At 38.8% G+C, this 16,653-nt stretch overlaps 1 protein-coding gene across 1 annotated transcript in view; it reads left to right on the top strand.

Moving 5' to 3' along the window:
• The window catches only part of LOC136040257 (small ribosomal subunit protein uS5), a 37,493-nt gene extending 22,657 nt beyond the window's left edge, over window positions 1-14,836 (top strand). Inside the window, exons 4-6 of the mRNA XM_065724477.1 lie at window positions 1,007-1,180; window positions 5,708-5,867; window positions 14,616-14,836. Of these exons, the coding sequence (XP_065580549.1) occupies window positions 1,007-1,180; window positions 5,708-5,867; window positions 14,616-14,779 (498 nt within the window). The 3' untranslated portion in view covers window positions 14,780-14,836. The remainder of the gene's footprint in view (window positions 1-1,006; window positions 1,181-5,707; window positions 5,868-14,615) is intronic.
• Window positions 14,837-16,653: the final 1,817 nt, after the last annotated feature.

Genomic DNA, 16,653 nt, shown 5'->3' on the forward strand with positions numbered 1-16,653 from the left:
ATTATCTCGGGGAGAATGTCTTGGTATTAACCAAGTGAAATATAGCGATCGCAAATTCTGTCGGTCTGTCCCGGTTTTGCTACTTTAGGCACTTCCAGGTAAGCTAGGACGATGAAGTTTGGCAGGCGTATCAGGGACCGGACCAGATTAGATTAGAAATAGTCGTTCTCCCGATTTGACCGTCTGGGGGTGGGGGCCAGTTAATTCGGAAAAAAAGAAGCATTTTTTACTTACGAACAGGTGATGGGATCTTAATAAAATTCGATGTGTGGGAAGATATTGTGCCTCAGAGCTCTTATTTTAAATTCTGACTAGATCCGGTGACGTTGGGAGGAGTTGGGGTGGGGGAACCTAAAATCTTGGAAAACACTTAGAGTGGAGGGATCGAAATGAAACTTGATGAGAAGAATAAGCACAAGTTATAGATACGTGGTTGACATAATTGGAACGGACCCGTTCTGTTTGGGGGAGCTGCGGATTGTTAATTTGAAAAAATTAGAAAAATTGATATGTTTTTAACTTACGAGTGGGTGACCTGATCTTAATGAAATTTGACATTTAGAAAGACCTCGTGACTCAGAGCTCTTATTTTTAGTCCCGACCGGCATTAAGCCTCTGATTTTCCTTTTAAAGCAGTTTATTGATTCTTAAAATTTTGCTATAGCTCATGCCATATGAGCTCTTGGCTCTTCTGACCTCGTCACAAGTGCCATATGAGCTCTTAGCTCTTGTTATTTTAAGCCTTGGCGTTTTTTTTTATTTTTGCTATTGTTACAAGGAATACTTGGTACTTTTGCAGCCCTTACTGGGAGATTAGTCTGCCCATTCCAGAGCTTTTATTCTGGAATTTAGAATCCCCGAGCTGACATTCAGCGTTTTTAGAGTTTTTTTTCTGAAGTCCGTCTTTTTTGGTTCTTATCCCTTGGATAATGTAGTGATACTACAGTCCTGACGGGGAAATAAATTACCGTATTCGAGAATTTTGTATCGATGTTTTATTTTATAGGCCTTTGTTGCAATTGGTGACCATAATGGTCACATTGGTCTGGGTGTCAAGTGCTCCAAAGAAGTTGCCACTGCCATTCGTGGTGCCATCATCTTGGCCAAACTCAGTATAGTTCCTGTCCGACGTGGCTACTGGGGGAATAAAATTGGTAAACCACATACAGTACCATCAAAGGTATGATTGTAATCATATTTTGTGCTTTTAATATATAGTACAATCATAATAAAATGTTGGAGTTCTTAATAGAAACACTGTGTACGTAATTGTTGCTAATAAGCTATCAGTTGCTAAATTAATACTCAGAAGTGGCGTCCATTGGGCTAAACAGGACATTTACCCCCCCTACCCCTAGATTTTATACTACCCCAGCCCTCCCTTCTGGATTTTTTAATTTTGTTTGTATTTTCATCAAAAATTCCTTTTGGTATTTTCACTAGAAAATTGCTTCCTGGATTCCGGAAAACGTATCCCCCCTCCTCCCACACGCATTTACATAAATTAACGAGATCGATTCTCATTGTGTAACACAGTGACATTGTTGCGTGTTTTAAAATATTTTGAGTGCCTTACTTTGAATTTGATTTAAACATTCGAAATTTGAGGTTTACACACTTGGAACAATTGAAAAGGAGCCTCTTAAGCACGTATCTACCCTTGGGTAGCCAACCTAATCTCAAATGATTTTATTATCAAATGCCTTGCATGGTCATGCCGATCAATGGCAGTTCTTGTCATAATAAAAGATAGACACTAAACATAAAAAGCACAGCTATAGCCATTGTCATACAAATTTATATGTTGACTCGAAATATCACGAGAGTCAAACCTAAACCTAACGCGTTGAAATATCCACCTATAAAAAAAACAAGTTCAAATTAAAGAAAAAAAAGCTTAAACAACAATGAGTAAAAAGAATAACGAACAAAAATAAATATATGCATACGATTGTTGACGAGTGCGTGTATTATTAAAGATCATGACAGATTATTAAACATGTGACATAAACATATGTTTAGTTTCCTCACTTTGGAATAGACTTGAATATTTTAAGTTTTAAACAATTGAAACCTTTGCAATCCTCTAGGGCGGGAGTTTTTATGGCACTTGGTATTAACCAAGTGACATAGCAGTCGCCAATTCTGTCGGTCCCGGTTTTGCTACTTTAGGCACTTCCAGGTAAGCTAGGACGATGAAATTTGGCAAGCGTATCAGGGACCGGACCAGCTTAAATTAGAAATAGTCGTTTTCGCGATTTGACCATCTGGGGGGGGGGGAGTGGGGGCCCAGTTAATTCGCAAAGAATAGAAAAAATGAAGTATTTTTAACTTATCAGCGGGTGATTGGATCTTAATGAAATTTGATGTTTGGAATGATATTGTGTCTCAGAGCTCTTATTTTAAATCCCGACCGGATCTGATGACATTGGGGGGAGATGGAGCGGGAAAACCTAAAGTCCCGATTTTTCTACTTTAGACACTTCCAGGTCAGCTAGGACGATGAAATTTGGCAAGCGTATCAGGGACCGGACCAGATTAAATTAGAAATAGTCGTTTTTCCGATTTGACCATCTGGGTGGGGGGATTGGGGGCCGGTTAATTCGGAAAAAATAGAAAAAATGAAGTATTTTCAACTTATGAGCGGGTGATTGGATCTTAATGAAATTTGATGTTTGGAATGATATTGTGTCTCAGAGCTCTTATTTTAAATCCCGACTGGGTTTGATGACATTGGGGGGAGTTGGAGGGGGGGAACCTAAAATCTTGGAAAACACTTAGAGTGGAGGGATCGGGATGAAACTTGATGGGGAAAATAAGTGCAAGTTCCAGATACATGATTGACATAATCGGAACTGATTTGCTCTCTTTGGGGTATTTGGGGGGGGGAGTAATTCTAAAAAATTAGAAAAATGAGGTATTTTCAACTTACGAACGGGTTATCGGATCTCAATGAAATTTGATGTTTAGAAGGATATCGTGTCTTAGAGCTCTTATTTTAAATCCCGACTGGATCTGGTGATGGGGGCGGGGAGTTGGGAGGGGGAAACCTAAAACTTGGAAAACACTTAGAGTGGAGGGATCGGGATGAAACATGGTGGGAAAAATAAACACAAGTCCTAGATAGATGATTGACATAAACGGAACGGATCCGCTCTCTTTTGGGTAGTTGGGGGGGGTATTTCTGAAAAATAAAAAAATGAGGTATTTTTAACTTACGAACGGATGATCGGATCTCAAAGAAATTTGGTATTTAGAAGGATATCGTGGCTCAGAGCTCTTATTTTAAACCCGACCGGATCTGGTGACATTGGGGGGGGGGAGCTGGGAGGGAGAAACCTAAAAATTGGAAAACACTCAGAGTGGAGGGATCGGGATGAAACTTGGTGGAAAAAAAACACGAGTCCTAGATACATGATTGACATAACCAGAACGGATCCGCTCTCTTTGGGGTAGTTGGGGGGGGGGGGTTAATTCTGAAAAATTAGAAAAAATGAGGTATTTTTAACTTACGAACGGGTGATTGGATCTCCATGAAATTTGATTTTTAGAAGGATATCGTGTCTCAAAGCTCTTATTTTAAATCCTGACCGGATCTGGTGACATTGGGGGAAGTTTGGGGTGGGGAAACCTAAAATGATGGGAAACGCTTAGATTGGAGGGATTGGGATGAAACTTGGTTGGAAAAATAAGCAGAAATCTTGCATACGTGATTTACATAATTGGAAAGGATCCGCTCAATTGTGGGTGGGGGGGGGGGGGTAATTCTGAAAAATAAGAAAAATGACGTATTTTTAACTTACGAAGGAGTGATCGGATCTTTATGAAACTTCATATTTAGAAGAACTCCGATATCTTATTTTAAATCTCAACCGGATCAAGCGTAATTGGGGGGGGGCAGTTGGGGGGACAAGAAATCTTAGAAAATACTTAAAGCGGTGAGATCAGGATGAAACTGGATGGGAAGAATAGAAAAACCTGTCTAAGATACGTGCCTGACATAACTGGACCGGATCTGCTCTCTTTGGTGGAATTGGGGGGGGGGGTAACATTGAAAATGAGGTATTTGTAACTTACGAAAGGGTGACCAGATCTTAATGAAATTTGATATTTAGAAGGATCTTGTGCTTTAAAGTTTTAATTTCAAATTCCGACCAGATCCTTTGACATTCGGGGGAGTTGGAGGGGGAACCGGAATTCTTGGAAAACATGAAAATTGGAGTATTTATATCTTACGAATAGATGATCGGATCGTAATGAAATTTGATTTTTAGAAGGAATTCATGTCTCAGAGCTCTTATTTCAAATCCCGACCAGATCTTTTGACATTGTGGGGATTTGGAGGGGGAAATCTTGGAAAAACACTTGGAGTGTAGGAATCGGGATGAAGCTTGGTGGATAGAATAAACAAATGTCCTTGATACGTGATTGACAGAATCGTACTGGATTCGCTCTCTTTGGGGGAGTTGGGGGGAGGGGTTGTGATTTGGCGAGTTCGGTTCTTCTGGACGTGCTAGGGCGATGAAAATTGGTTGGCGTGTCAGGGAGCTGCACAATTTGACTTGATAAAGTCGTTTTCCCAGATTTGACCATCTGGGGGGCAAAAGGGAGAGGAAAAATTAGAAAAAATTAGGTATTTATAACTTACGAGTGGGTGATCGGATCTTAATGAATTTTGATATTTAGAAGGACTTTGGGACTCAGAGCTCTTATTTTAGATCTTGACCGGCATTAAGCCTCTTATTTTCCTTTTTAAATCAATCTATTGATTCATAGAATTTTGTTATCTCGCCTCGTCACAAGTGCCATATGAGCTCTTAGCTCTTGTTAAACGTTTCAAATTTTGTTCTTAACATTAACATTAAATATAAAAATATGTACCATTATAAAAGTATTTTGCTTTAAAAATCAGTTCATCCTAAATAGTGGTTATAAGCAAATGAAATGGGGAGAGGGTAACATATCCCCCACCCCTAGATTTTTTGCCCCTCCCCTTCTTCCCTCTGAATTTTAAACTTTTTGTATTTTCATTTGACTTTTATATAAAAATTAATTGATTTGGTTTTTATATAAAAAAAATTTACCACTAAGATTTTTTTAAGAACACCTATAAAATTCAATTTTTTTTGGATTATGTTATATGTTTTTGATAATAGCTCTCGTTGGTTTTGTTTTTATTCTTCTTTATGGGTAAGTAAAGGTTCTTTTTCTTCACCTTTGTGTTTCAGCGTTTCATCTTTGCGTTTATCGTTTATCTTTGGCGTTTTATCTTTGCTATTGGAATAACGTTCTATTTTCTTCACCTCATTTCCCTCAATAAGACCGTATCTTAATCCAAGCGAAAAATCAGAGAATTCTCAGGTAGCGCTGAATTTAGCTAAATCACCATATATCGTACTTTTGTCCGAAATGCTGCCGCCATGGCCTAGGTGTGATTACCCTAGTGTATATTATTTGTCGAAATATAGTCATGGCCTAGGTGTGATTACCCTAGTGTATATTATTTGTCGAAAAACAGTCATGGCCTAGGTGTGATTAACCTAGTGTATATTATTTGTCAAAATACAGTCATGGCCTAGGTGTGATTACCCTAGTGTATATTATTTGTCGAAATACAGTCATGGCCTAGGTGTGATTACCCTAGTGTATATTATTTTGAATAACTAAGCATAGTATAGTTAACACTACATTTTTATTTTTTTTCAAGGTGACTGGCAAATGTGGTTCAGTATTGGTGCGTCTTATCCCAGCACCCCGTGGCACTGGCATTGTATCTGCGCCAGTTCCCAAGAAACTGCTTCAGATGGCTGGAATTGAGGATTGCTATACAACAGCGGTTGGTTCCACTGGTACCCTTGGCAACTTCGGTAGGTTTCGTTAAATGGAACACCTTTAGAGGTTTACTACATATTTCCTAGGGGGTCATGTATGAGTTTTGAGGTTCTCATGTGAATTTGACACTTGTTCTCACTTTATTATATTTAGCGTCATTTGTACAAAGGGTTATTTTTCATTGGGCGAAGGGGTTCAAAAAACTAAAAATTATTCTCGACATTTTTGGCAGAAATCTTTGATTCTATTTGGAATCTGGGGGATAATTATCCTCCATTTTTAGTCCCAGAATTTAGTCCAATATCCAGAACTAATATATCATGGTCGTCGTGGCGCCTGTAATCTAGTGAAGAGTAGTATGTTGCCTATAGAAGGAGACAGGTGATTACATAGATTTGGGGAAACGTTTATTGGGAAGAACAAATTAATTTATTTTTTTTATCAGGAAATGGCAAATTTTGAGGGGACAGAACGAACGAATAGTGGGTCAGACCTGAATAAAAACCATCTTTGGATTTGTCACATTTGAAAGCCCTTATGTTTCTGTTGCAGGTCCCAAAGTGTCGATAATCATATACCAGGAACAATAACATATTTAGTGAGGGGGATGCCCCCCCCCCCCCAAAAAAAAAATATTCTTGTCTGATTCGTAAAAACGTCATAAAAATTAATTGAAACAAATTTCTGATGCGTTTTAAACTTTTTACCCTCCTCTATCTCTCACTAAAATATCCCCCTCCTCTCAGGAACAAAAATCTTGGCTACACTTTGACTGAGAATACCGAATGTCACTTTTTGCCGTAAGAAATTGTATGGAAGGGTTTGTCATAGAAACGTATTAAAGAGCTCATTGAAACGATTAAGTTTTGTATTGAATTTTCAAGGAACCAAATTACTGTGTTCTCCTGAATCTAAAGCATGGTCTTGTTTTTTTTTTTTTTTTTTTTTTTTTTTTTTTATAAATGGAAGTGTACTCTTTCCTTGATCCCTACTCTGGTATATATTTGTGGTGGTTTAACATCGATGTTAAGATTGCAATTAATGTTCGTAGGCCTTTCTATAGAAAAGACTTACTGACTGATTGAAAGTGGTATCGTGTGATCACTTTCAACCAATCAGAGGCCTGTTTTTGACAAACCTAGACGAAAATTTACTGAACGGGTTGTGGATCAAGTAAATGCTTATTTTGCAATAAATTGTTAGATATAAGGGAGAGATAAGCATCAGTTTAAAAATAGGTTTCAAAAGAAATTTATACTTAACATGGCCATTGAATTCGAGTTCTAATATTACTCTTGGTTCACACCGGAACGATCGCTTATCAAGAGAATTGATTTTTTTTTAATTCTCAATAATTTTTTTCAATTTGCAATAAGCGGGTTTTTTGGAAGGGGGGGGGGGGTCTGTAGCATTTCCATATGTTGCTCAGGAGCCCTTCAGGGCATTAATCAAAAACATAGTTGTTTTTATGGCACTTGGTATTAACCAAGTGACATATAGCAGTCGCCAATTCTGTCGGTCTGTCTGTCCCGGTTTTGCTACTTTAGGCACTTCCAGGTGAGCTAGGACGATGAAATTTGGCAAGCGTATCAGGGACCGGACCAGATTAAATTAGAAATGGTCTTTTTTCCGATTTGACCATCTGGAGGGGAGTGGGGGCCCGGTTAATTCGCAAAGAATAGAAAAAATTAAGTATTTTTAATTTATCAGCGGGTGATTGGATCTTAATGAAATTTGATGTTTGGAATGATATTGTGTCTCAGAGCTCTTATTTTAAATCCCGACCGGATCTGATGACATTGGGGGGAGTTGGAGGGGGAAAACCTAAAGTCCCGGTTTTGCTACTTTAGGCACTTCCAGGTAAGCTAGGACGATGAAATTTGGCAAGCGTATCAGGGACCGGACCAGATTAAATTAGAAAAAATCGTTTTCCCGATTTGACCATCTGGGGGGGGAGTAGGGGCCGGTTAATTCGGAAAAAATAGAAAAAATGAAGTATTTTTAACTTATGAGCGGGTGATTGGATCTTAATGAAATTTGATGTTTGGAATGATATTGTGTCTCAGAGCTCTTATTTTAAATCCCGACTGGGTCTGATGACATTGGGGGGAGTTGGAGGGGGGAAAACTAAAATCTTGGAAAACACTTAGAGTAGAGGGATCGGGATGAAACTTGATGGGAAAAATAAGCGCAAGTCCCAGATACATGATTGATATAATCGGAACTGATTTGCTCTCTTTGGGGAGGTTGGGGGGGGGGAGTAATTCTTAAAAATTAGAAAAATGAGGTATTTTCAACTTACAAACGGGTGATCGGATCTCAGTGAAATTTGATGTTTAGAAGGATATCGTGTCTTAGAGCTCTTATTTTAAATCCCGACCGGATCTGGTGATGGGGGCGGGGAGTTGGGAGGGGGAAACCTAAAACTTGGAAAACACTTAGAGTGGAGGGATCGGGATGAAACATGGTGGGAAAAATAAACACAAGTCCTAGATAGATGATTGACATAAATGGAACGGATCCGCTCTCTTTTGGGTAGTTGGGGGGGGGGGTATTTCTGAAAAAAATAAAAAAAATGAGGTATTTTTAACTTACGAACGGGTGATCGGATCTCAATGAAATTTGATATTTAGAAGGATATCGTGGCTAAGAGCATTTATTTTAAACCCGACCGGATCTGGTGACATTGGGGGGGGGGGGAGTTGGGAGGGAGAAACCAAAAAATTGGAAAACACTTAGAGTGGATGGATCGGGATGAAACTTGGTGGAAAAAAAACACGAGTCCTAGATACATGATTGACATAACCACAACGGATCCGCTCTCTTTGGGGTAGTTGGGGGGGGGGGTTAATTCTGAAAAATTAGAAAAAATGAGGTATTTTTAACTTACGAACGGGTGATTGGATCTCCATGAAATTTGATTTTTAGAAGGATATTGTGTCTCAAAGCTCTTATTTTAAATCCTGACCGGATCTGGTGACATTGGGGGAAGTTTGGGGTGGGGAGACCTAAAATGATGGGAAACGCTTAGATTGGAGGGATTGGGATGAAACTTGGTTGGAAAAATAAGCAGAAGTCTTGCATACGTGATTTACATAATTAGAACGGATCCGCTCAATTGCGGGGGGGGGGGGGTAATTCTGAAAAATAAGAAAAATGACGTATTTTTAACTTACGAAGGAGTGATCGGATCTTCATGAAACTTCATATTTAGAAGGACCTCGTAACTCCGATATCTTATTTTAAATCTCAACCGGATCAAGTGTAATTGGGGGGGGGGGCAGTTGGGGGGGACCGGAAATTTTAGAAAATACTTAAAGCGGTGAGATCAGGATGAAACTGGATGGGAAGAATAGAAACCTGTCTAAGATACGTGACTGACATAACTGGACCGGATCTGCTCTTTTTGGTGGAATTGGGGGGGGGGGGGTAATTTTGGAAATTGAGGTATTAGTAACTTACGAAAGGATGACCAGATCTTAATGAAATTTGATATTTAGAAGGATCTTGTGCTTTAAAGTTCTAATCTCAAATTCCGACCAGATCCTGTGACATTCGGGGGAGTTGGAGGGGGGAACCGGAATTCTTGGAAAACATGAAAATCGGAGTATTTATATCTTACGAATAGATGATCGGATCGTAATGAAATTTGATTTTTAGAAGGAATTCATGTCTCAGAGCTCTTATTTCAAATCCCGACCAGATCTTTTTACATTGTGGGGATTTGGAGGGGGAAATCTTGGAAAAACACTTGGAGTGTAGGAATCGGGATGAAGCTTGGTGGATAGAATAAACCTATTTTCTTGATACGTGATTGACAGAATCGTACTGGATTCGCTCTCTTTGGGGGAGTTGGGGGGGAGGGGTTCAGGGATTTGGCGAGTTCGGTGCTTCTGGACGTGCTAGGGCGATGAAAATTGGTAGGCGTGTCAGGGAGCTGCACAATTTGACTTGATAAAGTCGTTTTCCCAGATTCGACCATCTGGGGGGCAAAAGGGAGAGGAAAAATTAGAGAAAATTAGGTATTTATAACTTACGAGTGGGTGATAGGATCTTGATGAATTTTGATATTTAGAAGGACTTTGTGACTCAGAGCTCTTATTTTAAATCTTGACCGGTATTAAGCCTCTTATTTTCCTTTTTAAATCAATCTATTGATTCATAGAATTTTGTTAGACCTCATACCATATGATCTCTTGGCTCTTAGCTCTTCTCGCCTCGTCGCAAGTGCCATATGAGCTCTTAGCTCTTGTTTCTTACTAGTGATCAAAAGTTATACTACTCTTTTCCATTTGTTATGTGAAAGAGGGAAACCTGTTATATTTGTCTCACATTGTTAAGGCTACCGTCTATCTTTACTCAAGCAGGATTTTTATTATGTTATTTTTCCATTCTTAATGTTTCTGTTTCGACATGAGGCGACATTTTTTATATCATGTGAAAGATGTCTTATCTATCTACTGAATTTTATCTTCGAAATATGCTTTGAACTTCCTTTATTGAAAAATATAAAAATTTGTTAAAAATTATTGGAAAATTAAATTATACTGCTTTTATGCAAATTTATATATATTTTATGGCACTTGGTATTAACCAAGTGACATATAGCAGTCGCCAATTCTGTCGGTCTGTCTGTCTGTCGGTCCCGGTTTTGCTACTTTAGACACTTCCAGGTAAGCTAGGACGATGAAATTTGGCAAGCGTATCAGGGACCGGACCAGATTAAATTAGAAATAGTCGTTTTCCCGATTTGACTATCTGGGGAGGAGTGGGGGCCCGGTTAATTCGCAAAAAAATAGAAAAAATGAAGCATTTTTAACTTATGAGCGGGTGATTGGATCTTAATGAAATTTGATGTTTGGAATGATATTGTGTCTCAGAGCTCTTTTAAATCCCGACCGGATCTGATGACATTGGGGGGCGTTGGAGGGGAAAACATAAAGTCCTGGTTTTGCTACTTTAGGCACTTCCAGGTAAGCTAGGACGATGAAATTTGGCAAGCGTACCAGGGACCGGACCAGTATAAATTAAAAATAGTCGTTTTCCCGATTTGACCATCTGGGGGGGGAGTAGGGGCCGGTTAATTCGGAAAAAATGAAGTATTTTTAACTTATGAGCGGGTGATTGGATCTTAATGAAATTTGACGTTTGGAATGATATTGTGTCTCAGAGCTCTTATTTTAAATCCCGACTGGGTCTGATGACATTGGGGGGAGTTGGAGGGGGGAAACCTAAAATCTTGGAAAACACTTAAAGTAGAGGGATCGGGATGAAACTTGATGGGAAAAATAAGCGCAAGTCCCAGATACATGATTGACATAATCGGAACTGATTTGCTCTCTTTGGGGTACTTGGGGGGGGGGAGAGTAATTCTAAAAAATTAGAAAAATGAGGTATTCTCAACTTACGAACGGGTGATCGGATCTCAATGAAATTTGATGTTTAGAAGGATATCGTGTCTTAGAGCTCTTATTTTAAATCCCGACCGGATCTGGTGATGGGGGCGGGGAGTTGGGAGGGGGAAACCTAAAACTTGGAAAACACTTATAGTGGAGGGATCGGGATGAAACATGGTGGGAAAAATAAACACAAGTCCTAGATAGATGATTGACATAAACGGAACGGATCCGCTCTCTTTTGGGTAGTTGGGGGGGGGGGGGTATTTCTGAAAAAAAAGAGGTATTTTTAACTTACGAACGGGTGATCGGATCTCAATGAAATTTGATATTTAGAAGGATATCGTGGCTCAGAGCTCTTATTTTAAACCCGACCGGATCTGGTGACATTGGGGGGGGGGGGGGAGTTGGGAGGGAGAAACCTAAAAATTGGAAAACACTTAGAGTGGAGGGATCGGGATGAAACTTGGTGGAAAAAAAACACGAGTCCTAGATACATGATTGACATAACCAGAACGGATCCGCTCTCTTTGGGGTAGTTGGGGGGGGGGGTTAATTCTGAAAAATTAGAAAAAATGAGGTATTCTTAACTTACGAACGGGTGATTGGATCTCCATGAAATTTGATTTTTAGAAGGATATCGTGTCTCAAAGCTCTTATTTTAAATCCTGACCGGATCTGGTGACATTTGGGGAAGTTTGGGGTGGGGAGACCTAAAATGATGGGAAACGCTTAGATTGGAGGGATTGTGATGAAACTTGGTTGGAAAAATAAGCAGAAGTCTTGCATACGTGATTTACATAATTGGAACGGATCCGCTCAATTGCGGGGGGGGGGGGGCTAATTCTGAAAAATAAGAAAAATGACGTATAACTTACGAAGGAGTTATCGGATCTTCATGAAACTTCATATTTAGAAGGACCTCGTAACTCCGATATCTTATTTTAAATCTCAACCGGATCAAGCGTAATTGGGGGGGGGGCAGTTGGAGGGACCGGAAATCTTAGAAAATACTTAAAGCGGTGAGATCAGGATGAAACTGGATGGGAAGAATAGAAATCTGTCTAAGATACGTGACTGACATAACTGGACCGGATCTGCTCTCTTTGGAATTGGGGGGGGGAGTAATTTTGGAAATTGAGGTATTTGTAACTTACGAAAGGGTGACCAGATCTTAATGAAATTTGATATTTAGAAGGATCTTGTGCTTTAAAGTTCTAATTTCAAATTCCGACCAGATCCTGTGACATTCGGGGGAGTTGGAGGGGGGAACCGGAATTCTTGGAAAACATGAAAATTGGAGTATTTATATCTTAGAATAGATGATCGGATCGTAATGAAATTTGATTTTTAGAAGGAATTCATGTCCCAGAGCTCTTATTTCAAATCCCGACCAGATCTTTTGACATTGTGGGGATTTGGAAGGGGAAATCTTGGAAAAACACTTGGAGTGTAGGAATCGGGATGAAGCTTGGTGGATAGAATAAACAAATGTCCTTGATACGTGATTGACAGAATCGTACTGGATTCGCTCTCTTTGGGGGAGTTGGGGGGAGGGGTTGTGATTTGGCGAGTTCGGTGCTTCTGGACGTGCTAGGGCGATGAAAATTGGTTGGCGTGTCAGGGAGCTGCACAATTTGACTTGATAAAGTCGTTTTCCCAGATTCGACCATCTGGGGGGCAAAAGGGAGAGGAAAAATTAGAAAAAATTCGGTATTTATAACTTACGAGTGGGTGATCGGATCTTAATGAATTTTGATATTTAGAAGGACTTTGTGACTCAGAGCTCTTATTTTAAATCTTGACCGGCATTAAGCCTCTTATTTTCCTTTTTAGATCAATCTATTGATTCATAGAATTTGGTTAGAGCTCATACCGTATGATCTCTTGGCTCTTAGCTCTTCTCGCCTCGTCACAAGTGCCATATGAGCTCTTAGCTCTTGTTTTTCTAAGACAATGTCAAAATATCTTGTATTTTTGGTGCTGATAACAAATGTAGCGTATGTTGTAAAATCGCCTGTTCACTGGGAACATAACCTTTAAGTACAAAAGACATCAAATTAAAATCACTTTTCCTCGGGTCTCAACCATCCTCGGGTCTGAACCATGTTAAAAGCGCGTTAGTTTTGTTTCAAAATTATAGCTGCTCAGACAGAGCCAGATTTTGACATTGTTGCCACTATGAACCTTCAAGACAAATACGTATGATTAATTGATGGAGTTTTGACAATCCTTTAGTCCGTTAAAATTCAAACATTAAGGATTTTGACTGTTAAAGACAGTCACACCTTCAGAGGACAGGCTAATTTTTGTTCAAGATGTATGTAGTTAATTTTTTCACTTTTGAACGTTTCTAGCGTTTTTGAACGTTTCTCTTGAACTTTCCGATTTCATTTTCAATGTCCTTGGCACTTGCTGTTCAATATTTGCGCATATTAATGAGCGCTCTTTACACCATCTCAATACTAGAATTTAATTGTGTGAATTTGTAATGGAAGGGATAAAAGCGAGTTCTAGAAAAGTTGAAGGGTGAAATTCAAGATTTGGGACTTGCGTTGACTGTGGAAAGTAGTTGAGTTGAGCGAACGGGTTTTTGAAAATGAATCTGGGTCTAAACTATAATCTGAGAAAATATTGTATAACTACTATTTCTACCCTTTATTATTTCTGTTGTATACATGATTTGTATGTATACCTTTTTAACGTTGGTTCTAGTTTTCGAAAATCCAATTCCCGTTATTTCAGTATAATTTTAATCCATGGTTAAGTTGTAAATCAAATGAAAAGTTTTTTTAAGAATGAGGACAGCATTAAAACTTAAAAAGAACAGCAATCATTATGTATTGGAGGGGGTTCGCCCCTAATCAATACCTCGCTCTTTAACTAAAGTTCGAATTTTGTACCAATTCTTTAAGAATGACCCCTGATTCACAAAGGCCGTTTAATTAGAATAAGTAGCTTTTTTGAAAGTACTAAAATCAACACCATAAAAAATTGCGTTTATGGTGTTTTACACACCATATATTGGGATTGAGTAAAAAGATCTATTTTTTCAAGGTTCCACTTTTATACTATAAAGATTGTAGAAGGTCATGATAGGGGTGTGGTTCTTTGGAGAGAGAAGCAGTGGAGGTAGGTGTTTTCTAGGAGATTGTTAAGCTCTGGATCCATTCTTGAGTTTCACTCACGTAGCAACTACTTATCAAGATGAATAGAATCCCATAATATATAATTTTACTAAGTTGAATTTCTTACTTTTGACGCAGAACGTGGATGTTCGATTTATCGTATGTTTTTTATGTGTGAATCATTTTTATGGCCCAGTTGCCTTTTTCAATTTCTATTAAATTCGGTAGGGGGTTTTATTTGTACCCTTTCTCCTTCTAGCCAAAGCGACCTACACCGCCATTGGCAAGACCTATTCATACTTGACACCTGATTTGTGGACTGAGACTGTATTCCAGAAGTCGCCATATCAAGAGTTCACTGACTACTTGTCGAAGAATCATAAGCCAATTGGCGCTCAAAAACAGGAGACCAGAGTCTATTAATGTTCTAAGTTGAGCTCTGAGAATGAATAAATAAATAAAGTAATTCTCGAAAAATAAGTCATTGTTTCTTAACTTTAGCACCTAACGCATGGCTAAACAACAGCTCCAGTTCACGAAGATTTTTAAGTGTTATAAGGGTATTCAATGGAGATACTAAAGTTTTTTTGTGTGTGTCATTCCAGATTAGGGGCTCCAAAGTCTTGATAAAATTAAATTTCATATTTTATGCCCTGTGAATACCATGTATAAATTTTTCTTACAATGCATCATAGTTTTTGCGCCCATAAATGTTTTACATTCATTTTGACGCTGTTGTCATGGTCCATGCAATTGGGGATGGCGTCTGAGACCACAGCACTGGAAAAATATGACGAGCAGAGAAAGATGACCGTGCAAATACTCTAATCGGCCTTCTATACATAGTAACCTGTCTCGTTTGATCCCCATGGACATCACCATCTGTCCCAAACATAACGAAGACACATTGGAGGAATATTATTATATCATACATTAGTTGAACTTATAAAATAAGCACAACCCTAAAAATTGTAAAACACGGATTCGCACTTAAATATTTCTAACTGAGGCCAGTCTTAATTCCATAAATATCAGGCACAGCTGAATTCTGGAGAACACGCAAAGGTTTCAGGTGAACAAATGTTCCAGAACAACAGTAATGTAAATAAAGATGGACTAATGAATAGGGAGTAGTGGGAAAGGTCTATAATTGCTGAAATCTAAATTTACCAATGCTAAAGTTTCCGTTCGAGAAAGCCCTCTCTTAATCTTATATGACCATTGGTTCAATACAATCACCCTGGCAAAAAAAAATTAGGCGAATTATAGCCTACGGAACAGAACGCATAAACACACATCCATATTTCTTCTGGCAAAATTATTTTTGCAGATGGAAGCTAGAAACCCTTACAGTAAGGTTCTCTGATATACATAATCTGATAGTGCGATTTACTACTAAGATTCTTTGACTTTTCATGGCGTTTCCACCCTTTCTTGAAAATCATACAAATTTCCTTAGACTCGCAGCTTTTGATGGGTACATGAAACTTGATGAATTTTATAGAAATTCCGTGTTTTAGAGTTTCGGTTGCTATTTGGCCGAGTTGCTCCTTAACTACAGTGCTTTACCATGAACTATTTAATTAATTGATCTGGCTTGAAATCCACTCCCAAAAAGAATATTGATAGCGGGCATGGAAATTAATTTCATGACAACTTCATACAGGTATTTCGAGACACGTATTACAAGACTTCCACGACCTGAGTGGATCGGTTTTTCTTGGAACTAAAGACTCCCTACAGAAAATCTGGAGAGCCGCGACAGATCCAGATGCTGACGAAGCTTTTCTTGCATTGGCTATTGAAACTTCTTCATGCGATCCCCACAAACTGGTTTGATTCTGCAGTGGCTGAATCACAGAGACTGTCACGGCACTTGCATCTGTTGATACAGATTCCAGTAAGGCCAAATCCATTTCTTTTGATATTTTACTCTCTACTTGGAAAGGAGTGTCAGGGGTAACATATATTTCTTGAAACACGGATCGAGGTATGTGGCAATCGTGACGAGTGTGATCTGAAGAAGGCCTATAAGCCAAGAAGGTACTTTATATAGCCTAGCCTTTGGGGAGATTTTAGAGTCCACCCTCACTAAACATTGTTTGAGAACAGCTGTGCATGTGGATCAGTATGTATGAGTCAATGGGTTGAATAGATTATTCTTCTTTTCAGCCATTTGCGAAACAATTTTCTATGTGGGATCTTTTATGTTGAACGTTCAGCAGTAGATACAAGAAAAAACCGAAATAATATCGTTTTCGATATCGATGTTACGTTTTGATATTCGATATGAATAT

Source organism: Artemia franciscana, chromosome 20 (genome assembly GCF_032884065.1).
Source record: "Artemia franciscana chromosome 20, ASM3288406v1, whole genome shotgun sequence".
Taxonomy (NCBI): Eukaryota; Metazoa; Arthropoda; class Branchiopoda; order Anostraca; family Artemiidae; genus Artemia; species Artemia franciscana.